This window comes from Trachymyrmex septentrionalis, unplaced genomic scaffold, assembly GCF_001594115.1.
Source record: "Trachymyrmex septentrionalis isolate Tsep2-gDNA-1 unplaced genomic scaffold, Tsep1.0 scaffold86, whole genome shotgun sequence".
Classification (NCBI taxonomy): Eukaryota; Metazoa; Arthropoda; class Insecta; order Hymenoptera; family Formicidae; genus Trachymyrmex; species Trachymyrmex septentrionalis.
The window spans coordinates 74,562-101,162 of NW_017306049.1; the positions used below are offsets into that span (position 1 = coordinate 74,562).

At 28.3% G+C, this 26,601-nt stretch overlaps 2 protein-coding genes across 2 annotated transcripts in view; both read right to left on the bottom strand.

Annotated features, from left to right (window-relative positions):
* Positions 1 to 793: 793 nt before the first annotated feature.
* LOC108755170 (odorant receptor 49a-like) lies at positions 794 to 8,690 on the bottom strand. The gene is made up of 5 exons (XM_018498023.1): positions 8,577 to 8,690; positions 3,344 to 3,949; positions 3,034 to 3,141; positions 2,816 to 2,968; positions 794 to 847 (listed from the first exon to the last, which is right to left on the bottom strand). Exons 1-5 carry the CDS (start codon positions 8,688 to 8,690, stop codon positions 794 to 796), a joined length of 1,035 nt encoding a protein of 344 aa, XP_018353525.1.
* Positions 8,691 to 18,404: 9,714 nt separating this feature from the next.
* The window catches only part of LOC108755206, an 8,923-nt gene continuing 726 nt past the window's right edge, over positions 18,405 to 26,601 (bottom strand). The window contains exons 2-5 of the mRNA XM_018498093.1: positions 21,695 to 22,303; positions 21,382 to 21,489; positions 21,157 to 21,309; positions 18,405 to 18,493 (exon numbers count right to left, since the gene is read on the bottom strand). Of these exons, the coding sequence (XP_018353595.1) occupies positions 18,443 to 18,493; positions 21,157 to 21,309; positions 21,382 to 21,489; positions 21,695 to 22,303 (921 nt within the window). The 3' untranslated portion in view covers positions 18,405 to 18,442. The remainder of the gene's footprint in view (positions 18,494 to 21,156; positions 21,310 to 21,381; positions 21,490 to 21,694; positions 22,304 to 26,601) is intronic.

Genomic DNA, 26,601 nt, shown 5'->3' on the forward strand with positions numbered 1-26,601 from the left:
ATTGTTGGCAGTTTTTCATATTATCTTATTTCGAGTATGCGCATCGTACGATAGGATAGAAGCTACAACGTACTCTCTCTATTTGCAGAGAAAAACATTCAAGTATATAAAGTAGAATGATTTTCTAAACTCCTATAATGATTGTCATAAAATTGCATTTTTATTTTTTTTAGTGTGCTATCGTTTTCAAAGTTCTAAACTCGTTGATTTGCATTTTACAGTATTGTTAGTTTAAACTTACAGCGATTCGAAATTCATTTATAACTTTTTAAATTTACAAATAAAATTAATTTTTTATAAGTTGTTTTTATTTTTAATATTTGAAAAGTCATTTTTATGCAATAAGTATACTTATCATTGAAATATATATTATATTACCATATACCTATCATCAAAATATTTAATAATTTGATAAAAAACTATGCACTAAAAAAACAAGTTATTCTAAACAAATTATTTTAAAAACAATTTAAAGATGATATTGTGAATATCACTTTATTAAACGAATGAATAATTAAGTTTTTTTTCAACTTTCTAATAGCTTTCTTGCTAAGCCCTTATCTTACATATCAATTTATATTTGAAAAGAGTGTAAAGGTGAAGCGCATCAAGTCTAACGTTATAGTTTGTTGAAATATAAATTAAGCATTAATTGTGTAATAATAAAATAAATCTTAATAAATTACATTGATTGCATTTCTTTAAATTATATTAATAATACATTGATAACATGATGATTTTACGAATTTGCCAGCGATTACAAAACATATGTAGTGTCCATGTCTATCCGTCTTTATTGATCGATAGATTGCAACAGGAAAAAATAGGACATTGTAGCGTTCACAGACTATTAATAAAAATAAAATTAATAGAATTAGATTAATATGTAAAAAGTATGCAGTTGTAAATATTATTAGCTAATATATAGAATTTTCTATTTAAAAAAATAAAATTGCTAACAATTTGAAAAGATTAACTTCACAGGTAAACCTTCCCTGATACAAATAAAAATCAAAGCATAAATCGGATGTAATGGGAGAATAACAGAAGCGTAAACGGAACTTCTAAAAGGCGAAAATTGGAACAATAAAATTATAAAAAAAGCACACTTCTTTTACATTTTGAGGTTTCGTCTTCTAAAAGTTTCGTTTATGTTTCTGTTATTCTTCCATTACATTCGACTTATGTTCTGATTTTTATTTTTATCAGAGTAGATATAATTAAAATGGCATTTTAAATCTTGTATTTCTTTATTTCTTTACTCGTTTACGTTTTAAATTTTATAATATGTAAATTACATATATTTTAAAATAATTTTAATTTCTTTGCTTATGTATTAAATTAAAATTTTTTTGGAATTTATATTTTTTCAAGTTTTGAATCTTTTATTTTTACAAAAATAAAATATCAATGCTATTTTTAAATAATGATAATGAATAAAACTGAAAATGATTGAAAAGTCATATGCTTTCGCTTACAAGAGAACTTTGCGTAGTGTCAAATTATGATTTTAATGAAGCTTTGTATGTCTGCATATTACATTAATATAGATGAATTTTGAAAATATCAGGAGAAAATTTTAGAAAATGGACGATATCATCGATTTCAATAACTTTCACATACATATTATTAAGATCATGACTATGACCAATAAATTTTAATTATCGCTCGTTACTCGTTAAAAAGATATTAACAAAAAAAAGATATTTAAAATGACGTCTCTTTTCTGCTATATAGAATTTTTGTTTTCAATGTTATTATTATTTCTAAATTCATTTATTTACGTAACCTAGTATGTGTGAACAAAATTTTATTAAAATCAGAATTTGATACTTCACGTGGTTCTCTTGTCAGATAAACTCGACCGATTACACAGTCCTATAAAAATGTTTTTCAAACGAAGATGACTAGATATTTTCTAGTTTTTCAATTGAATGAAAAATACAAAGCTGGTTTTAAAATAGCTTCATTATGTTACAATTGGGAGAAATTTATTAGCAATTAAAGTTATAAAAAAGAATTTATTTTTATATTTTTTATCATATGATAACTTTGATATGTGATGTATTCAACATACAGGGTATATTAAAAGTTTAAAAACGGTCGAATATCTCGAAAGTAAAGTATTTTTGAGAATATGAATATTTCACATAGAGAGTTTAAAAAGATCTATTCACTGATCACATCCCTGTTTGATCTTGGATGGCGTCGCCAAGATCAGGTCAAAGTCAAATCGATTTTTTTGAATGGAACAACCTATTACAATCACGCAAGGTGATCAACCGACGGCTAAAACTTATTAAATGTTGTTCAGGATCATATGGATAACATTTGTTAAGATCGAGGCCATTGGAGATTACTCTTATTTTCATTTTTGCACTCAAAGTTCATGTTTACGTAAAAATGAAAATAAGAGGTACAATATCGGTCAGACACCTTTGATAGTGCTAATGCCGATAGTAACTTCTGTACTGGAACTGTAACTTCCAAGCCTTATAACTCAAAAAGTATTGAATGAAAAGTAATTTTACTATACAGTTTTGAAAAGCTCTTGGTATCAGCTATTACATTCTGGCATCAAAAATAAGGCGTTTCATTAAAAAAAATCGATTTAATCTCAATTTGTCCTTGGCGACGCTTATTCGAATTAACTCATTTAAAATAAAAATTTTTCCATCACGTGACATATAATGATAATAATAAAACACGGAGACTGTCCTTTTTACAACCTTTTACTGAAAATTTCTCAAAATAATGAGATGAAGCAATTTGGAAACCAGAATTGAATTCACAGCGTCCAAAAACTGGTACTTACATTGGTAAACATCATTACATTGACGGGAGAAAAAAATGCGTTTACAGTCATTGGTTTTTGCATCATTATTAATATAATATTTGTTCTCACATGGTGATCGAGACTAGAATTGGGCCATTTTCCAAAGTATATTCCTTTACGAAAATCTTCACCCTAAATGCATATATTCAAAATTTGGAGTTATATAATAACCGTGTCATCTGACTATAAAAACTTACCGCACTTGTGAGAAAAGTGCCATGCCATGTGTATATAAATGTTTGAAACAGTTTTACTACAGCATATACTAGAGACGAGGACACGTTGTCAAAATTAAACTCCGATAACTATTGTAAACATTTAATGATTAATACTATATTAGTGAATATGTGTGTATAACGTAATACCATTAGCACAGCGAAAAATTGGCTAGCGCAGTGCAGTTGATTTTATATTTTGTGGAAGATTACGACTGCATACAGCATACAGTAGACTAGGTACTATAAAATCAAACATCTCATAACATTTTGCAATAATGTGTTTACATACTGATATTAAGTTGTACATCAACGCGCAAAGAAGCACAGCATTGGTGACAATATGCCAAAAGACGATGGGTCCATAGACGTGTTCCAACGTATTGCGACATTGCAATAGCTTTTGATGTTTCCGCACGCATGTTCTCAGGATATCCGAGAACTTCTCGGTGGACAGAGGATTCGTGAGAGCGAAGGTCATGGCGCGTAATATTGAATTAAACTGATAAACATAAAAGCCAAAAGTACTGTCGACACCGCATGCCATCATAGTGCTGAGTATTATTAGGCTTGTCTCATAAAAAAGATGTAAGTGATATAAAAAATTGTGGGGAATGGGCCAGAACCATCCTATTCCCCTGCTGAGCGGCAGAGTGTAGTTCGTGCTTAAATGAAGGTAGAGAAGGTTGTGGATTATAAAGATATATGAAGAACCAAAAAATGCAATTATTATTACTACCAGGAATACGAAATATGTATATGCCAGGGTATATATTGTACGCAGGGACGAAAATATTATCGTCTGGATTTTTTCATTCTTCAGCTCCTCCTCGAAAAGATTATTCAGTGTCCGATGATAATTTATCAGAGAATCACGATTTATCATGAAGGTTACCACCTTAAAAAAGACCAGAGATACATACTTTTTCCTGTGCAAAAATGGAAATTATTCAAAGATTGATGAAGTATCTTTAATTAAACGATTTTGAATTTGTAATATTCGATATTTGTTCCTTTTTGAAACACGTTATATCATATCAAAAAAATATTGATTGAAATGGTGTTTATAAAAAGATTAATCAGTTAATAAATTAACTACATATTTTTCTTTTTTACAAATTGTTTCTGTTGCAAGTTCTTATTTTGTTCGATTTTACATAAATAAATTTTTTATGAAATGTTGACACATGTACGTAAAAATAAATATAAAAGAAAATTTATTTTTTAAATTAGTCGAAAAATGTAATTTTATAATCTGTTTGATTCTATAAAGTTTAATGCATATATGGTATTATATTATATTATACTATAATATATTATATTAATCATATTATATGTGTTTATTAACCTCTAAAGGACCGGAAGCCGATAAATCGGCTTCTAACGACTTAAATGAATTTTGTGGAATTTTAATTTTGTATAGTACCTACTTCAATATCTCATACAAATAATAATTGATATTGAAACTTCCTGCCTATTATAGAAAAAAGAGAGGGAGGAAGAGAATATTAGCCTCACAGAGAATCAAGGAAGAGCGGAGCGGATAGCGTTTCTCTTCTCTGATTGGTTCTGCCATTTATAGTCATGCGTATATGTATAATAAGGAGCAAAAATGAACTTGTACTTCGATGTAATACATACGTACGTTGGTGTAGATGAGCGGGTCGCCAATATGTATGTATTACACTGAAGTACAAGCTTATTTTTGCTCCTCATTATACATACCCACAATACTAGTGCGGTACAATACTAGCTCAATGGCGACTTTCGGGTGAGTCAAGGCCAATCAAACCATAGTTTTTCTGTTACCAGCATTTGTAGCGCCCTCATAATTATGATACTGGAAATGAGGATCTAATATTCAATATGGCTATCATGGTTTCCGGCACATTCCGATTTTATTTTTATCGTCATATTTACTACGTATTGCTTGGTGTTGCTACGTTTTTTGCACAAAAATATACTAGTGTCACTGCTAGTGTAGTGTCATTACTGAGACAGTAGTGTCACTGCTGATATGAATAACGATACTACTCGTGACTAGTAGTGTAGAAGTGTAATCATAAATTCGCGTTAGTGTAGTAATATCACTGCTGGGATGAGTTGTGACACTACTAGTGCAGTAATGTACAAGTGCTACTGCTGGAACAAGCAGTGTTACTATTAATGTCACTGCTGGAACGAGTAGTGGCATTATCTAGTGCACTATTATAATACATATAAAAATGATTTGAATACAAATACAAGGTATAGTGGCGCGAATTTATTCCTGCACTAGTAGTAGCACTAGTTGTAACACTAGTAGTATATTTTTATGCGGGTTCTTTTTCAAACTGAAAGCGCTTGATAAAGATAGAATGATGATTACAAGCGCTTAAAGCGCGTGAGCATTCATAATGAACGCAGACATACGTAGCCATATGTTGGATCTTATCTAGATAAAATTATCTAGATGATCATCTAGATGAAATTTTGATGTTATCTTATCTTTATCTAGATAATAAAAATATGAATTATCTTTATCTGCATTTTAGATGAAAAAAAGCGTTATATTTATCTAGAATGACATTTAGATAATTTAATTTACATTTTACATTGTTGAAAGTGTGCTGAATATTGAAATATTCGCTTTTATGTATTATAGTTCATGTTTGCAGAAAAATTTTCAACCTCAAAGAGAAAGTGGGTGCATCCAGTAGTAAATAGGTCTATTCGCGTTGCTTGTACTTTTTCTATTCGACATCTTCGCTGTCTCTCTTTTCAAGGCCAACTACAATATATGTATATCTATCTCATTTTAGGTGCAAAACATATTTGTGGATTTCATGCAACGCGAATATACTTTATATAACTACTCACTTGCATTCAAGTGATTTGAGAGTTGTTTGTGTATCTTGAAATGAGGAGAAAATTACAAAAGTGAACAAATTCACTAAATATTGATCAATTAAATTATAACTATTCTAGTGAATTTGCTTACTTTTGCAATTTTTACCTTATTTCGAGATACATAATCGACCCTCTGTTTTTTATTTCTGCATTAGACATGCAGGGAATTGTAGTGCATAGACTTCTCTTTCTCTCTTTCGCCAAATATCAAACATAATATCTATCTCTTTTTAAGTTCCAAAAGTGAACACTAGTTCAGCAACAGAAAAGGCAAAATAAATGGCACAATCTTATATTTTTTATTAACTGTGAGTTAATAATGAAATTAAATTAAAACTAATAAGTTATAGACTCCTTTAATTGATACGACAAACAATAAAAAATTTCATACAAAAGGCTATAGCAGTCAATCTCTGGCTGTTAAAAATTTCGAGATATACATTTAATTAATAATACCATATGATTTCATACGTTTCGACTTCTTTGAGTCATCTTCGTTACAACCTTTTAATATTACAGCTCTTAATATTAATCATAGTCAATGTCTTCAAAGTTTTCTCTTCTTTTGTATGTGACCATTATGGATAAAAACTTAAGTTAAAATTTAAAAAAAATTGTTGAAGAATGTGAATAATATAGAGGACAACAGAAATAAAAATTGTACTCACCTCACAGAGTCAACAAGTCACATACAAAGTAATATTAAATCACACGAGAATTGCAGAACGTCATCGCAAATTAAAATTAAAAACATTTACTGCGATATATTAATTACTGTAATTAAAGTAATAATTTTTAATAATAATTAAGGTTGTAACGCTGAAAATAACTCAAATAGGAATCAAAATCGTATGTTATTATTAATTAAACGTACATCTCGAAATTTTGAATAATCAGAAGTTGACTCCTGCAGCCCTTTATATAAATTTTTATTATTTGTTGTAACTGTAAGTATAAGTCTTAAAAATAAAAAAAATTATCTGGAAAATTTCAGATAAATTTTCAGATAACTTTACCTAGATGAATATAATTGAATCATCTTTATCTTATCTCAGATAAATTTCCAAATTTTCATCTTATCTTTATCTAATTTTAAAATTATCTATGCACAACACTGGCCATATGCTTATAGGCGATTAAGATGTCGGCCGGAAACGATAATTTCCATATGACAGCCATATTAAATATTAATTCTTCATTTTCTGTGTCATAGCTATGAGATCGCCACAAATGCTGATAATGCTCGGAACAAGAGGGAAGATTGGTGGAATGAGTCCGCTCTGCCTTGATTCTGATGTACGCGAGCGTTGCGGACGTTAAGTGGAACAAAATCTATAACACACTAAAATTTTTCGTACATAATGTATTTTGTAATTATTGTTCATTTTATTATATCAAACGAGATATACTGCAGTATATTTCAAAAAGTGAATGACAATGGGTGCTTTCCAATTGTTTGATACATATTGACACAAACATAGCAAATTAATTAACTTAATTTTTGGTCTTAATAAATAATTTAACCTTTTTAATTATATATTCTTTATTGTTACGATAACTTTATAACTTTAAAAGAATTAAATTATTTATCACCGAAAATATGTAAATTATTTTGCTACGTTTGTGTCAATATGTGTCAAGCAATTTGAAAGTACCCAATGTAGTTTGTTCAAAACACTCTCTCGATTCGAAAAAGAACAAAATTCATTTATCGCCAAGGCGAAGCACCTTTTTACGTTGGTATACTTAGTATACCATCAAATATCACACGATACATTTTCTAATTTTTTTTTTCTATAAAAAGATAAGTTAGTTTATTTCTTTAATTATTTATTTTGTATGTACATTTATTTATTAAGTATGAAAGTAAAAAGATGTAAACATAAGAATCTTACTGTACATATGAAAATTCAACTATAACAAATATAAGTAATGGCCATATTGGTCAAAGCAAGATCTTTAATGCTTAAATAATTCAATCTGAATTATTATGTATTACATATGTACTTGCAAATATACCATATTTGTAATCATTCAAACTGCGTGCCGAATTAGTTTTTCGGATTTATAAATGCAATTAAACTATTGCAGTAATATCACGAATTAAATTGACAAGAAATTTTCTAATAATTTGATGCTCAATCAGACAATTTATATAAAATTTATGTAATTTCAAATATTTTTTTATTACTTTACTATCTTTTACTTTTTTTTATTACTTTACTATTTACTTAGACTTCGGTATAATAATTCTTTATAATTATTTCTTACAAAATTTTTTACCGCAAATATGCTAGTTATTCTACAATAGTTATTCTAATTATAATCATTAATCTAGACTCATAACAATATATATATAGCTCAAATATCGAAGAAAATTTTTTTTTCATTTAAAATCGAAAGCTAATACGTCGGTTTTAGAATGGCGTCATCTTTTACGTAGATCGATGCAATGATGTAATCTCAACAAAATTATAAATTTAAAACTGTAAAAATTATCTAAAAACTTGCCGGTCCTCAGGAGGTTAATAAATTTATTAATATTTTTTATTGTATACATAATTTCATTGTAAACTGTAAAATATTGTTCTGATTTTATCTTATGTAATAAAATGCTATTTCCTTCTAAATCGTACCTTGAGAATGGCGGAAAATCCAGATATTGACATGCCAATGAATTTTGTCATAACTTTCAAGTTATGTCTGAAGATATAACTCATACGCAAGCCTACCATTGCAAACATAATCATCGCCAAAAATACACAAATTGACCAGTAGTAGATGAATTTGTTGGATTTTGTGGGCCAACAACCACAGAAAGTGAGCACATTTTGAAGGAATTGTTGATATGTGCGATACGCTTTCAACTGTTTATGAATCATTTTAATACCTGCATGTACAGGGTTCCTTATTTTAATTTTCATATTAAAATATCTCAAAAAATATAAAAAGTACGGAAAAGTCTTTGAAAAATTTGTATAGGTACTCTGTAGGGGAACAAATAATTATAATATTAATTCTCAAAGGAGTCGATTTTTCAAAGATTATATAAAAATTACAGCTTTTTTTTAAAATGGAATTATAATTGTTTTGTACATAATGAATAATGTCTCTAATTATTCTACGTATAAAAGTATCAAGATCCAGATAACGGAAAAAGTTAATAGTTCAGTTTTTATCTAAAAGATAATAAATAAAATGCTAATTTGAGTCAACACGGTTATTAGTGTGTATTTTATACTATTTATTCAAAATTAATATTAAAGCATATACATTTTGATCTACGATCAAGGTTCTCTTCAGTAAAAAAGAAAATTAATTAAAATATTAAAAATACTAATTACATTATGATAGCGCATGCAAGTATAAACTATTAAAGTATAAAATACAAAAAACTATGATGGTAATGTCCGAGTTAATCTTGGTCATCAAATTACTAAGTTTACTAAAAAGAAAGAAATTTTTTGTTTTGAATCGAACAACCAAAAGGAGTTAAAAAATATTTATAATTGCTAATATAAAGTTTTTATTTTAAGTAAAAAAGTCCATATAAACATGTGTCCTAAACGGCTTAGTTTCCGAAATACAGGTGAATGTTCGCAAATGTTTGACGAAATGGTAAATTGAGTTGGAGATATCTTCCTGCATAAATATGCCTTGCTTCACGTGAATTGTCAAAATGATAAAGTCAAAGTCAACAAAGCCTCCTAGATCACCAGACTTAAATCCTTTGGATTATTTCCTTTGGGGGCATCAGAAATCATTGGTTTATACTACCCCAATTGAGAATGAGAACGATTTGAGGAATCAAATAGTTGCTTCATGCGAAGCAATACGTAACACATCTAATATCTTGGAGCGTGTACATCAATCTTTGAGAAAAAGACTTGATGGATGTATCACGCACACGCATCCGCGCGCGCGCGCACAACACACACACACACACACACACACGCACGCACACACACCTCCATAACTTTATTAGATTAGACAAATTTTGTAATTAATATTAAATATAAACGATCATGACTGTAATGAAACTTAGTAATAACATTTTTTTTTAATATATAAATGAAAATTTTATATTCTAAATAAAGATCCTTCTAGCTTTCATTTATTTTTAAATCACCTCTCATATACCGTTTTCTTTAATACCTGAGATCGCACGAGGTCCAGTCCCGCGTCAAAAGGATTAAGTTCCTTGACCCAAAAAGGAGGACCGATGTTCGCACTGACCATCGGAACAGGTTTCATAGCGTCCTTTCGGGACCCATATTTCGTTGACCCATATTTCGGACCGAAAAAGTGCGTACGACTCACAGTTGTTCGCCTCTGTGCGATATATCTGAGATTGAGTCTAACTGTCCTTCCATATCCTTTCCATTCTCTCTCATTGTCTCCTTGACCAAATTTTCAAGGGTTTGGACGTAAAAAATACTTTTAATAATTTTCTACGATCACAATTCATTAAAAAAAAAAAACTACATGATACACTGAATCTTACAGATTTGAAAAAAAGTTTAGATGATTAATTGATAATAAGGAATGTGTCATGGGAGGAGAAATATAAACGATATTAAATATTATTTTGTGACTAATAAATGCACAGAACTTGAGAATAATATTGTTAATTTATTACCTCAAAAAAGTTTCTATAAACCTGTTCCATAAACCTAAATTCGAATGATATGGGTGAATTGATTGAAACCAATTTAAATGTTTCCGTTATATAGTAAATATATATAGTAAATATATTACATATCAAATTACTGAGACAAATGATCATTGGTTCAAAAATTTTAGCAGTACTTCAATACCTAAAGAAGTACAGTCATTACTACAATTAGATGAAAATATTCTTCCTAATTACAATATAATGAATACTACTCTTGATTTTGTAACCATTGAATATAATTTTATGAGACTTAAAATTCCTAAAATTATTGAAATGAGAAATAATATATTCCCGTTAATAAAAAAGACATAAAGAATGTTTCTAAACGTTTAACCAACATTGAAAATAACATTCTCTCTCTTCTTGCATCAACAAAAACTTTTTTAAAAAACAATCCTAACATTATTTTCACACGAGCGGACAAAGGCAATTAGATAGTTGTGGTAGGTAGTTGTGGCACTAGATAAATATGATTATATACAGAAAATAGAATTCGCAAACTCTAATACTTATGAAAATTTAAGACGTAATCCAAATAAAAAAATAGTAAATAAAATTATTACAAAATTAAAATTATTATTAAAAGGTTGGAAGTATTACGGATACCTTTCGGATTATAATTATAATAATTTAAATTGTACTATACCAATCTTACCATTAGCTTACGGTTTACCTAAGATTCAAAAATTGGATGTCCGTTGAGGATCAAAGTTTCATCTGTTGGAAGTCCACTCCATAATTTACATCTTTTCTACATAAGATTATTAATAAGAGTTTACCACCAGCAAATATTGTAGCTTTACAGTTAATAGTTATTTTTTGGCCAAAAAAATTTCAAAGCAACTTTAAAATTCCTGCTGAAGCCTCTTTTTTATCTTTAGACATAATATCATTTACTTTACTAATGTACTAATAGATCTAGTTTTTGAGAGAATATCTAATAGATGATACCTTACAGAAAAAAATACTGACATCTCAAAAACAAAATTTTTTAAAACACTAAAATTAGTTCTGAACTCTACTTTTTTTATATTCAATGACAAACCTTTGGTTTACCCATGGAGTCTCCACTATCTCCTATACTTGCTGATATAGTTATGCAGGATTTAGAGTCAATTTTGTTAAATAAACTTTTTGTGACACCATTGTTTTTAGATATGTTGACGACATTGTTTAACTATTGACAATGCTCATATTAATCAGAGTCTTATTAAATTTAATTCTTACCATTCACAAGACTACAATTTACAATGGAAATTGGTGGAAACTCATTAAATTTGTTAGATATTTGCTTGATAAAAAAGAAGAAATTCTTATTTTTTTATTGATATTGTAAATCACATTCTGGAATCGTTTTCTTAACTACTTCTCATAGCATCCACTCTGTTAAAAAATTGGCACGATCATTAGTTTGATCGATACAGTATTATTATTTTCTCATCCAAGTTTTCATAAAAAGAATTTTGACTTAATTATAAAAATTCTTCTGAATAATAATCCCCTAAGTTTGGTTATCCCCTATTTTCAACTATTAAAAAAAGACTTTATAAAAAATTTGATCTTTTTAATTATATTGATGATTTTGTTGCTGATAAACAATTGACAACTCAAAAAGAAAACAATAATAAAAAATTTTTACCATTTATTCCTATTTCCTAATCATTTCCTAATTCCTATTATCCTAATATTTCTAATAAAATTAGAAATTTCTTAAAACATGTATCTTTTATACGTATGGCCTATAAAGGCATAAATAAGCTTAATAAATTTATCAAAGTCCAGAAGATGTGTTACTCCAATCTTCCCAATCTAATGTAGTATATAAGATTGACTGTAAAGATTATGATCGTATGTTGGACAAACAAGCCGATGTCTTAAAACGCGCATAAGTGAACAGAGGAATCATGTTAACAGAAACACGATTCAACATTCAGTTATCACATCGTATAGACTTATTTCATAAATTTGAAATGTATATTTTAGACAAAGAATAAATTTTATATAAAAGATTGTTATCAGAGATGATACATATTAAAAAACAAAAACTAGGCCTGAATCTACAAAACGATACATTTTTTCTTGATCCTTTATATATAGATTTATTTTCAGAGACGTAATGCTTCCAATCTATACCGTTTGTCCTTTGCTATTTAATATTTATTATTTATACTTATCGTCATTGTAAGTACATGTTTTGTTGTTCACTGTTTCTGTCAACTTTCATTTTACATTTCGTCTACCAGACAGTTCTCGTGTCTAATAACTCTTAATTTAGTTTCATGTAAGTAAACTAAATTTTGTTATTAACCATTATTTATATTAACTTTTTAATTTATTCATATATTACACAGTAAATGGAACAGTCTAATGAAACATGTACAAAAAATCGTATAGAAATAGTTCAATCTTGACAATCATGTAAGTTTATTTTATCATATTTTGTGTAGAAAACTTTATGTTAGCAATTAAAAATATTTTTTAATTCCTTTTGGTTGTTCGATTTAAAACAAAAAATTTCTTTCTTTTTTAGTAAACTTAGTAATTTGACCAAAATTAACTCGGACATTACTACCACAGTTTTTTGTATTTTATACTTTAATAGTTTATACTTATATACTCATTATGTAATTAGTATTTAATATTTTAATTAATTTTCTTTGTACTGAAGAGGACCTTGACCGTAGGTCGAAATGTATCCGCTTTACTATTCATTTTGCATAAATGATATGAAATACACATTGATAAACAGTGTTGGCTCAAATTGGTATTTTATTTATTATTTTTTAGATTTTTTCTTTAGAGCCTATTGATTATCTTGTTTTTCATTTTTTATATCATACTATGTAAAAAAATTATAAAATTCCATTTAAAAAACTGATGATGATTTTTATGAAACTTTGAAAAATTATTTTATTATTATTATTATGTGTCATCCTCTATATCATATATAGTATGTATACATTTTTTGTCTGAAACATTTTTAATTTTTACAATGCAGTTTAATGTTAATTAGAATAATATTAATTACAAATAAATTTTTTCAATAATATTTGAAGTACAATCTGCGAAGTACTAGTCCAGTAATGTTAATATTCTAAAAGTATATGTATATAAAAACTGAGACAAATGTACTTTTCCATTTTACAACTAATAAATCACACAGTAACGTTATTATGATTTTGTTATGACACTTATTGTTACTGAAATTTAGAATAATATACATATGTTTTTCAAACGTCTAAAAAAAATTATAAGTTTTCAAACACTATCACATTATATATGAATATACAAAGTCTAATAAGACATACGTCGTGTTAAAATTTCCACTGTCGTAAGTGCGAGTTTCAAGAATAAACTTTTCTATTAGAAGATTTTGAACTGAGGAATATCGCTGAAAATATCTGTCGTTCTTTCTAATACGAGTTTTACAGGTAATGATACCAAATCAGAGAAAGAGACTTTACCTTCTACTTTGCTATATCCAAACTGTTATTGAACAATTGCAATTTGTATATTAGCGTCTTTTTGAAGTATCTTTTCGTTGACTGTTATTTGCATTATACGTACTGTCTATTGAGGACTTGAAAAATTAGTAGCTAATCTTGTGGCCAATTTAATATGTCATTCGATAGAATTGTTTGAAATGGATCATAATTTAGATTTGTTATGACTACGGAGAAACTATAGACATAAAAAAAGTTGCACTTCAAAGAGAATGATAAGGCAGATCGTGAAACCGCATGAGTTGCACTACAAAACGCATCGAAATTAGGGTTATTCCTTCTCATTTAACTTATTAAAGCTAGATAGATTTACAATTCTCTTTTCTTATACGAGATAAGAAAGACTATTTATTGATTATAATATTGTTGGTATACCTTGCTCACGACATTGATACTTATGTACAATCAGGAAGACTATTGATACTTATATACAATTAGGGTTATAGTAAAGATATAAATAAAAAATAGAAAGTCCCGTTTGTCACCTGCACGTACGCTTGTCACTTATCTCTTTCAAAGTATAATCGGTGACTGGTCCAGTAATGTTAATATTCTAAAAGTATATGTATATAAAAACTGAGACAAATGTACTTTTCTATTTTACAACTAATAAATCACACAGTAACGATATTATGATTTTGTTATGACACTTATTGTTACTGAAATTTAGAATAATATGTTTTTCAAACGTCTAAAAAAAATTATAAGTTTTCAAACACTATCACATCATACATGTATATACAAAGTCTAATAAGACATACGTCGCGTTAAAATTTCCACTGTCGTAAGTGCAAGTTTCAAGAACAAACTTTCTGTTAGAAGACTTTGAACTGAGGAATATCGCTGAAAATATTTGTCGTTCTTTCTAATATGCTAGTTTTACAGGTAATAATATCAAGTCAGAGAAAGAGGCTTTACCTTCTACTTTGCTGTATCCAAACTGTTATTGAACAATTGCAATTTGTATATTAGCGTCTTTTTGAAGTATCTTTTCGTTGACTGTTATTTGCATTATACGTACTGTCTATTGAGGACTTGAAAAATTAGTAGCTAATCTTGTGGCCAATTTAATATGTCATTCGATAGAATTGTTTGAAATGGATCATAATTTAGATTTGTTATGACTACGGAGAAACTATAGACATAAAAAAAGTTGCACTTCAAAGAGAATGACAAGGCAGATCGTGAAACCGCATGAGTTGCACTACAAAACGCATCAAGATTAGGGTTATTCCTCCTCATTTAACTCTCTCTTATTAAAGGTAGATAGATTTACGATTCTCTTTTCTTATACGAGATAAGAAAGACTATTTATTGATCATAATGGTAATAACTGTTGGTATACCTTGCGCATGACATTGAAAGAATATTGATATGTACTTATGTACAATCAGGGTTGTAGTGAAGATATAAACATAAAACAGAAAGTCTCGTTTTGTGCACTTGTACGTACGCTTGTCACTCATCTATTTCGTATGTATATATTATTGATATATTTTTCTTGTACATTTTACTAAATTAATGCGCAACTTTATTAAATATATGCGCGCTTTATTAAACATATGCTGAATTAATTGATGACGTTTCACAATTTTTAATAAATTTATCTCCTTTACAACGATAGAGAGAGGCATATTTACAAGAATTATTTTTATTTCTGAGATAAAGAAGACGTTTTACATTGTCGATCAAAACATTGTTAGCAATATACATATGTATTGATGCTTACAGCTTAGATAACTTGAGGATATAAGCAGAATGCTGTATTACTGAAAGGATCTCTCTCAGTCACCTGCGCTTGATCATCCGTTCTCGAGTAAGTACATTTACGATATTGACATATTTTTCCTTTACGTACTATCAGGTCAGTGTACAACTTGAAAGTTTTTTATATGCAATAATCAGTAAAGATATATAATACGCTCTTGTTTCAATATAAATTAAACATTAACAGTATAATAAAAGTGTAAATAAATTACATTGATTGCATTTTTTTAATTATATTTATTTAATATCGAAATTTTATAATGTACTACTGATTACGAATGATATACGCATAGAATTCATCTCTATCCATCTTTATCATCGATAGATCGCAATAGAAATAAATAGGATATCGTCATTCACGAACTGTTAATGAAAGCGAAACAATTATATATATATAGTATTAGTTTAACATATTATATGTACGTTTAGTTTTGAAGATTATTAGCAAATGTAAAAATGTTTCTATCCTTTGCGAATAAAATTTCGAAGAAGTTAATTTGACAAATAAAAGGTTCTAATTAACCTATGATTAGAACAATAAATAAAATTAGGTTTTCTTTTACATTTCTTTATTTATTTAAGATTTAATTTAATACGTATACTATTTTAAAATAATTTAATTTTTTTGCATGTAAAATATCAAATTAAAATCTTTCTAATTCTATTTTCTTAAATTTTGAAAAATGGATTTTTCCTAAAAGAAAAAATAAATATTGTGCTTTATAGCAATGGATGAAGGTAATGGATGAAGGAAGCTAGTATACGTGACTCTACGACGGGGGTCCTAAATATACATGGCAAAATTAAACACTTTCTCTCATATCATTCAGTGTCTAAAAATTTTCCAATGTACCTAATGAGCGCGAAAGATGGTAAAAAAGTTCGAATTTTGGTCCCCTATAAAATACTGCTATGAATTAAAATACAAAAAGTTATTTGGGACATGAAATTGTAAAATTAGTTTTATATCGTTTAATAAGTGCAGAGGAAAAAAAAATTTTTTGTTATATCTTAGTCTTCTTTTATAAGTCGAATTTTTGTATAGGTCGAATTTATCATAAATCGAATGTAATGTAAAGTTTCTTATGATAATTAATTGGTGCATAAAGGTTTTGAGCTCGAGTTTGGTGTAGCGGTAGCGCACGAGATTGCTATGCCAGAAATCTCGAGTTTGTTCCGAGGCAGAACCGAAAAATTTTTCGAATGCTCGTAGCAGGCAATAGCAAACCACCGAGAGTATTTTTGCTAAGAGTACTTCTCTAACAAAAATTATTGTTCGGAATCGACGTTAAACAGTAAATCCTATACAACTGTATACAATCAATGTACGCACCATAGGCATATGATAGATTTTACCACGCTCGACTGAAAAATAGGATTGAGATGATGATGGAAGGTTTTGAAAGTCACTCATCATGAATTTGCTAAATGACATTATGGGAGTAGGAGATTTAAAATGGCGTCCTTAACATGAAGTTTTATATTTAGATCGCAGTAATCGAATTTTTTATCAAAATCAATCTGAGTGTGCTGTTTGAGATATGTTGACTACGACTTTATATAATATTTAAATAGAAAAATTAATAAGCAAATCCAAAATGTTTATGCTTGATTGAAGTCAAACTCTTAATATACTTAATGAAAAAAGGATGAATGTGTTATCCTTTGACATCCTTTATTGCGCAGTGCTAATGCAGAATTAAGAAAAAGTTAAAAAAAAAATCTTAAATAATGATGAATATTAGGCAGCTGTGTATAAATTTAATTGTTTACTGTTGGCTATTTCTTATGATTATTTCGAATATGCGTACAACAAAGATGCAACGCATTTATTGTTTCTCTCTATCTACAGAGAAAAACATCTAAGTATATAAGATAGAATGATTTTCTAAATTTCTAATAATTTTCATAAAATTGCATTTATTTTGTGTGTTTTATTGATTTCATAGTTCTAAACTGGCTGATTTGCGTTTCATAATATTACTAGTTTAAACTTGTTATAGCGATTCGAAGTTTATTATTCAATTTATATCTTTGTTTTTAAATGTAATTTTAAATGTAATTTTTTTAAATAAAATCAATTTTTTACTAATTGTTTTTATTTTTGATGAAAAGTCATTTTTATTCAGTAAGTATACTTACCATCGAAATATGCATTATACCTACCATCAAAATATAATTTGGTAAAAAGTTATGCACTTTAAAACAAATTATTCTAAAACCGATTTAAAAATGATATTGTGAATATTACTTTATTAAACGAATTAATAATTAAGCTTTTTTTCGAATTTTCTGAAAACTTTCTTGCTAAGCTTTCATCTCGCACATCAATTTTTATTTGAGAAGAATGTAAAAATGAAAAGGACCAAGTTTATCGTTATAGTATACTATTGTTTAAATATAAATTCAGTATTAATCGTGTAATAATAAAATAAATCTTGATAGATTACATTGATTGCATTTCTTTAAATTATATTAATAATACAATGACAACATGATGATTTTACGAATTTGCCGGCGGTTACAAAATATACGTAGCGTCCATCTCTATCCGTCTTTATTCGATAGATTGCAACAGGAAAAAATAGGACATTGTAGCGTTCACAGACTATTAATAAAAACGAAAAAAATAAAATTAGATTAATATGCAAAAAGTACGCAATTCTAAATATTATCAGCCAATGTATAGAATTTTCTAAGCCTTACAAAAAATAAAATTGTTAACAATTTGGAAAAATCAACTTTATAGGTAAAATAATCTTCCAATTCCCTAATGAAAATAAAAATTAAATCGTAAATCGGATGTAACTCGGGAGAGGAAGCGCAAACGAAACTTCTAGAAAACCAAAATTGGAACAATGAAGTTATAAATGAAGCATTTACGCCAATTTTGAGATTTAAGTTTTTGCCTCCTAGAAGTTCGTTTACGTTTTTGTTATTTTCTCGTTTCAATTTACGTTCTGATTTTTATTTTTATCAGAGTTGATATAATTGAAACGGCATTTGAAATCTGTAATTCTTTATTTTTTTACTAATTTTGGCTAAATTTTATATGTAAATCATATATATTTTAAAATAATTTTAATTTCTTTGCTCAAGTATTAAATTCAAATTTTTTGGAATTTGTATTTTCTCAAGTTTGGATTTTTCATCTTATTTTACAAAAATAAGATATCGATGCTGTTTTAAAATAATAGCAGTGAATAAAACTGAAAGCTTGGAAAGTCATAAGCTTTCGCTCGCAAGGGACCTTTGCGAAATGTCAAATTATGATTTTAATGAAGCTTTGCATATTACGTTAATATTACGTTAATAGATAAATTTATAAAATATCAGAGGAAAGTTTTAGAAAATGGGTCTCATCGATTTCAATAACTTTGACATACATACATGTTACTCGTTAAAAAGATATTAATAAGAAAAGATTTCAAAAATAACTTCTTTTTTTCTGCTATATAGAATTTTATTGGTTTTGTTTTCAATATTATTATTGTTTTTCAAATTCATTTATTTACTTAAGTTATGTGCAAAAAAAATTTCATAAAAATCCAAATTTGATACTTCACGGATACTTTTGTCAGATAAACTATAATAAAAGTTCTATGAAATTTTTTTCAAACTGAGGATGACTAGTTATTTTCTGCAGTTCTTTAAATGGATGCTAAATACTAAGCTGATTTTCAAATTGCTTCATTACGTTGTAATATTGAGAAATTTGCAATTAAAGTTATAAAAAGATGTATTTTTTACATATTTTATCATATTATAATTTTGATACGTGATGTATTCGTCGACATATAGTATTTAACGGAGCATAGCGTTGAAACCATTTTAATAGAAAGAAATAGCTTGAGTAATGTATGGATAGAATACACTATTTTCTCTCTTGAAACAATTAAAATTCAAGCAATACAATAATAATATGGAAGAAGGTTCTATGGTTTCATGCCTATACAGGGTATCCCGCAATTTTGACAAAGCGCTCTTGTGTAGATAGAATGAACTAAACTGACTCAAAAAGTCCTGTATCATTTTGCAATTTTCTCAATGATTAATGAGATATTAATTTATGAAAATAGCCAAATTCGCCTGGCCTTATGCTAAATGCAAGCGCGCAGCAAAATAAGTCCGCCCAGAGAGATGTACATTCTTCATCGCTAGGCGCTTTGTTTACTAGTGTAAAATATATTAAAGCAACCAAGTTTTCTCTTCGCACTTGCGACGTTTATTGATCACTTACGACACCTGTCGTAAACGAAATGTCAAAACTTCAAGTCGAACATGCGGCGCTCATGCTCGGAGAGCATTATAAAAACGCCGGAGCATGGCTGCTCCGAGCGATTCATTCCGAGATTTGAGAAAAAGTATTTTCGGAGCGTCGTCATAACGCGAGTGAGTTTTATTTGCTTCCTAATAATTTTTTTACATTTCGGAGTAAAGTTATACGTTAACGCGCCGTTTATATAAGTGTATTTTGGTTGTGTCTTTTCGTAATTAAAGTTAGTGTTTAAATCGTAAGACACCGTTTCTCGAGAAACCTCTCCTTACAATATTCTCCTTCTCCAGATTTCCAATCCTGACGAAGACAAATTAAAATCCGGAGAAAGGATATCTTTAAAGACGATTAAGTCTTTCTCTATCACCCCCTTTTTATTAATATCTTACACTAGCGACATTGGCATTAATGTGCCTAGCGACGTATCTCATTGGACGGTCTTATCTCGCCGCCCGCTTGCATTTGACTATTTTCATAGATTAATATCTTGTTAACCATTTCGAAAATTGCAAAATGATAGAGGACTTTTCGGATTAATTTAGTCCGTTCTGTTTACATAAAAGCGCTTTGCCAAAAATTGTAGGACACTCTGTAAAACTTGCATCATATTGACATTGAACGAATTGAAAATCTTCATTGTAATAATCCAGATGATAGCTTGTATGACGGTTGGGGTATTATCTTAGCACCTTATGCCTGTATAGAATTTTTATCTCTTATATAGAAATGGCATGTTAATTTCTTTGCTTATAGGCCATTTAAATTAACTCCGTTTAATTATAATAAAATTTCTCCAGCATGTATCATATATTATATTAATAAAACATGTAAAATAATCTTTTTTTACAACTTTACTGAAAATTTCTCAAAATTGTGAGATGATGGAACAATTTGAAAACCAAATTTGTATATACAGCGTCCAAAGTTACATAGGAAATGACTAGTCTGTTCTGATGTTTTTTTTTATCAAACTGTATTATAATCGAAATACTTACATTGGTAAACATGATTACATCGACGGGAGTAAAAAAAGCGTTTACAGTCATTGGTTTTTGCATCATTATTAGAATAACATTTGTTCTCACATGATGATCGAGACTAGAATTGGGCCATTTACCAAAATATATTCCTTTACGAAAATCCTCGCCCTAAATGTATGTATTCAGAATGATCAATTTTGAGTTATATAATAATCGTTTTATCAGATTATAAAAACTTACCGCAGTTGTGAGAACAGTGCCATGCCATGCGTATATAAATGTTTGAAGCAGTTTTATTACAGCATATACTAGAGACGCGGACACGTTGTAAAAATTATAGTCCGGTAACTATTGTAAACGTTTAATGATTAATATTATATCAGTGAATATTTATATATTATGCAATACTGTTGGCTGAGTGAAAAATTTGCAGACACAGTGCATTCTTTGATTTTATATTTTGTGACAGATTACAACTGCACACAGCACACAGCAGACTAGATACCATCAAATAAAGTATTTCATAACATTTTGTAATAATGTGTTTACATACTGATATTAAGTCGTACATCAACGAGCAAAGAAGTATGGCATTGGTGACAATATGCCAAAAGACGATGGGTCCGTAGACGTGCTCCAGCGTGTTGCGACATTGCAGTAGTTTCTGATGTTTCACTATGCATGTTCTCAGGATATCTGAAAACTTCTCGGTGGATAAAGGATTCGTAAGAGCGAAGGTCATGGCGCGTATAGTTGAACTAAACTGATAAACATAAAAGCCAAAAGCACTGTCGACACCGCACGCCGTCATGGTGCTGAGTATTATTAGGCTTGTCTCGTAAAACAGATGTAGATGATATAAAAAATTGTGGGGAATGGGCCAGAACCATCCCACTCCCCTGCTGAGCGGCAGAGTGTAGTTCGTGGTTAAATGAAGGTAGAAAAGGTTGTGGATTATAAAGATATATGAAGAACCAAAAAATGCAAATATTACTACTACCAGGATGGCGAAATATGTATATGCCAGGATATATATTGTGCGTAGGGACGAAAATATTATCGTCTGGATTTTTTCATTCTTCATTAGCTCTTCCTCGAAAAGATTATTCAGTGTTCGATGATAATTTATCAGAGAGTCACGATTTATCATGAAGGTTACCACCTTAAAAAAGATCAAAAATGCATATTTTTTCCTATGCAAAAATTGAAATTATTCAAATTGACGTAGTATCTTTAATTAAATGATTTTAAATTTGTAGAGGAGAATTTGTAGTATTATGGCCAGTGTAGATATTGTGCCCCCCCCCCCCTCCATTTAATATCTCCGCTATTATATAGCAAATTCTAATGATTACTTATGGAATTATTTGTTTAATAGCTCGCCGTTACATCATAACACTAATATATCAATACTCAATAGCCAGCTTATTATTAGGATATCCAGAAAGTATCTGGTATCCGGAATTATTCGGCATTTTTGTTACTATCCAACCGAATATTCGAATATCATTAGAATCCGGGAATATATTTAGTTGAAATTTGATATCATTAAATTGTTGATTGTTTTATTATACAAATGTTCTAGAAATGAGTATGCATATTCATAATGCTATGATATGTTATACATTGTTGCAAAATTACAATTTTTTTTCCTATAGGCTTTTTTTTTATTTAGAAGACACTTTCCCGGAATCCGGTAGGATATTCAGAAAATGTCGGGTATCCGACTGGAAGAAATTGCGAATATTGAATATATAATGTTACATTCTGTCCGGATATCCAATATCCAGTATCCGGTAATTTTACGATCCGATGCATCCCTACTTATTAACGTATTTTTACTTTCAAGTATTTCGGATCGTTTTTAAGATACATTTTAGGATTTACACCTATACTTTCTCTACATTTTTCTTAAACTTGAGTATATTATTACACGAATATACGTATATTTGAGTGTGTTGTTTGTTATTTTATTTAACTGTATATTATACATTTTATTTAACTGTATATACTTTGAGTTATGCAAATTTAAACAATAGCGTGACATTTTGCTAATGTAACCCTTTATGCGTATTGATTAGTCATGGCCTCTTTTTTGAGATTTTTATATAAAAAAAATTATTTTATAATCGATTGTAGCTCTACTGTTAATCTATAGTTAATTTATATTACGTGTATTATATTTGTATTGTAATACTGAAATTTTTAATACTGATAACGGGCAGCTTATATAGAGAAGTTATATGAATGTACGCATACATGCATTTATTTGCATACATTCTAAAATGTTTTACTTTTTTTGTTAATTTCATTACCAAATATTGTTTTCTAAACAAAACTAATTTTTTTAAGGCTATTTTTATGGAAGGCCACAAACTACATTAACAATGTTTTTCTTGGAATCATTATGCAATGTCGTCACATTTTTATTAATAGAGTGTCCTCAGTAATAAATATTTCGTCGTAAACTTTGAATCCATAATCGATTCAACAACATTTTAACGAATGTAATTATTCAGTTTTAAACTTAAATATTGATTATTAACTAATTTATTGTATAAAATATAACTGAGATGCCATAATACCACCTTCTCCTCTAATATTCGAAATTTCTTATTTTTTCGAAACACAAAAGAATAATATTTATTGAAATAGTGTTTATGAAAAGATTAATCGATGCATCAGATAAATATGCTTCTTTCTTATAAATTGTTTCTGTTGCAAATTTTTATTTTATTTTATTTTATATCTAATGGTTTTTTAAATAAATGTTAACAAATATTAATAAAAATGCATATAAGAATTTATTTTTAAAATAATTCAATAAATGTAATTTTGCAATCTGTGTGATTCTATGAAGTTTAATACATAATTATATGATATTATATTATATTATATATTAATCATATATATGTATTAATCTCTAGAGGATCGGAAGCCAATATATCAACTTTTGACGATTTAAGTAAATTTTTTTGGAATTTAATTTTTTATAATACTTCAGTATCTCATAAATAATAAGCGATATCGAAACGTTCTGTAATGAAAGAAGAGAGGGGAGGAGGGGAGAGAAAATTAGCCTTAATTTTGCCGAAGCTTTTAGTCGTTACAGACAATTTTTAGTCGCTGTACATTGCTAAATCTATAGTGTCAAATTTAACCTAATGTAAGTCGTCACTGCTAATATATCGTTATTTTTTATTAAACAATAATTAAATTTGACACTATATTGTGTTAAATTGACTCTTTACGTAGGTATTGATTATTGTATAATGTAAAATATAATCATTGTTTTAGTATAAAATAACGAGATGATTGAGTAGGAGCAATGGCGACTAGCATTAAATTAAATTTGATACTATTGATTTGACAGTGTACAGGATAGACGCAAACTTTCTATGTTGTTTCATGTTTGATGTAAATAATATTATTTTTTCATAAAAGCATAATTTATTGTAATTTCCTGAAAAAAAATGTTTTATATATAATTATATAAAATTATTATATATAAAAATCAGGATTGGATAGTAACTAGTTAAAACGTTAATAGTTAAAAAAAAAACAATTAAAAAGTTAATAACTTTTAACTTAATTTAGTTTTAAATGCATTAATTTTTAATTTAATTTAGTTACTTTTAAACTTTAATTTATTAACTTTTTAAATAAAAAATTTTTCTCTCTTAATGCTAATATTTTTTTTCTATAAAGTCTTAAATATTAGAGAATGAATTTAGAAAAAGTTCAATGATTTTATGATGAGAGACTCTATAATAAGAGTCACACCATACGATAGCCAGTACCGTATGGTGTGACTCTTATTATAAAGTCTCTCATTTTATTAACTTGTTAATTTTCGCTTATATTTGAATCACACTAATTTTAGATATCATAAATGTTATATTTCAGCAACATAAATATGAAATGAACCTGAAAGTTGAAGAATTGTTGTAGAATAGTACTTTACATCCACCCATTTTCTAAATTTTTACATTTATCTTTGTAACAAATATCTAGCCGATGTAGTCGTAAATATGCATGAGCAGTCGTTTTAAAAGATAAAGAAAGTTAGATAAAGGTTAAAGAAAGAGAAATAATGCCTTCTCTCTTGCAAGATTTTACAAAAATGTCTTATAGTGTGACTTTTATGATATATAAGTAACTTACAGTGAATATAAAATTAAATTTACCTAATAATCTATATTTGTAAGTATTATTTAAAGTAATCTCATTATAAGAAAAATTAGAATATTTTAATCTCAAAAATTATTTTTTTTTAATTATTAACTTTTTTTTAAATTTAAGTTAATTCAATCTTAACTTAACTTTTACTAAGTTAATTCTTTATTTCTTCAACTTTTAACTTAATTTTATTGATTTTATAAGCCAAAAATTTAACTTAATTAAAAAAAACATTAATTTACCCAACCCTGATAAAAATATATATAAATGGATATATTTTAGGTAAGTATTGAAAACAACGAATCTGCTCCGATGTTTTTGACATATGTTATCAAGGTCATAATCCTGAGTGACTTCTGACAGGTTGTAGTTGGCGGTCGTCTTTTGTTAAAAAGTTAAAACAAAAAAAATTTGAAAATTGATGTTTCTTTTTTAACTATATAAAACAGAAATTTTCTGTTTTAAAGTATATTTTACAACTTTCCATGTGAAGAGTAACTCACCCCCTCTGAGTGAGAGTCGCTTCGCATAGGAAGTTGTAAAATATATAATACTTTAAAGCAGAAAATTTAGAGTGAGAGTAGCTTCGCGTGAAAATCGAGCGCCCTTAAGCAGGGGAAGAGATGGGGTAAGAGTAGCTTCGTGTGGAAGTCGTGCGGCCCTAAGCAGGAGGGAAGGTAGAGTGAGTCTCTTCATGTGGAAAGTTGTAAAATATACTTTAAAGCAGAAAATTTATGTTTTATATAGTAGGAAAGATACATCATTTTTCACACTTTTTTTGTTTATAACTTTTTAACGAAGAACAACCGCCAACTAAAATCTGTCGAAGCTCAATGTCATGATCTTGACAATATGTGTCAAGGTCAAGGTCATCGGAATCTGTTGTTTTCAATATTTACCTTTATTCCTTTTATTACTAATATTTTATATACACTTATATATTTATTACGGAGTAAATTGATGTAATTTCAAATATTTTCTTATTATTTTACTACATCCCAAATTTCGGTATAATACGAGGTCTGGCTATTAAATAACGAGACTGCGCATGAAAAAGAGTTTTATTTTAAAAATTATTCTACAATTGAATGCTCCCCTTCAATGTACTCCCCTCCCCTCGCCACACACCGTTCCATTCGTTTTTTCCATTGGTCAAAGCAATGCTGGAAGTCTTCTTTTGTAAGAGCATTTAGGAGCTCCGCCGATTTTCGCTTCACCTTTTCCATCGACTCGAACCGGGTTCCTTTTAAGGCAGACTTGATCTTCGGAAACAGGAAAAAG

Excerpts from the sequence above, each read along its gene's own strand:
- LOC108755170 (XM_018498023.1), bottom strand. The coding sequence starts at position 8,690 with ATGATTATGTTTGCAATGGTAGGCTTGCGTATGAGTTATATCTTCAGA. Across the intron at positions 3,142-3,343 it reads TGATGTACAACTTAATATCA|TTATCGGAGTTTAATTTTGA; the intron begins GTATGTAAACAC and ends TGTTTACAATAG. Across the intron at positions 848-2,815 it reads ATGTAATGATGTTTACCAAT|TCTGTGAACGCTACAATGTC; the intron begins GTAAGTACCAGT and ends TTTTATTAATAG.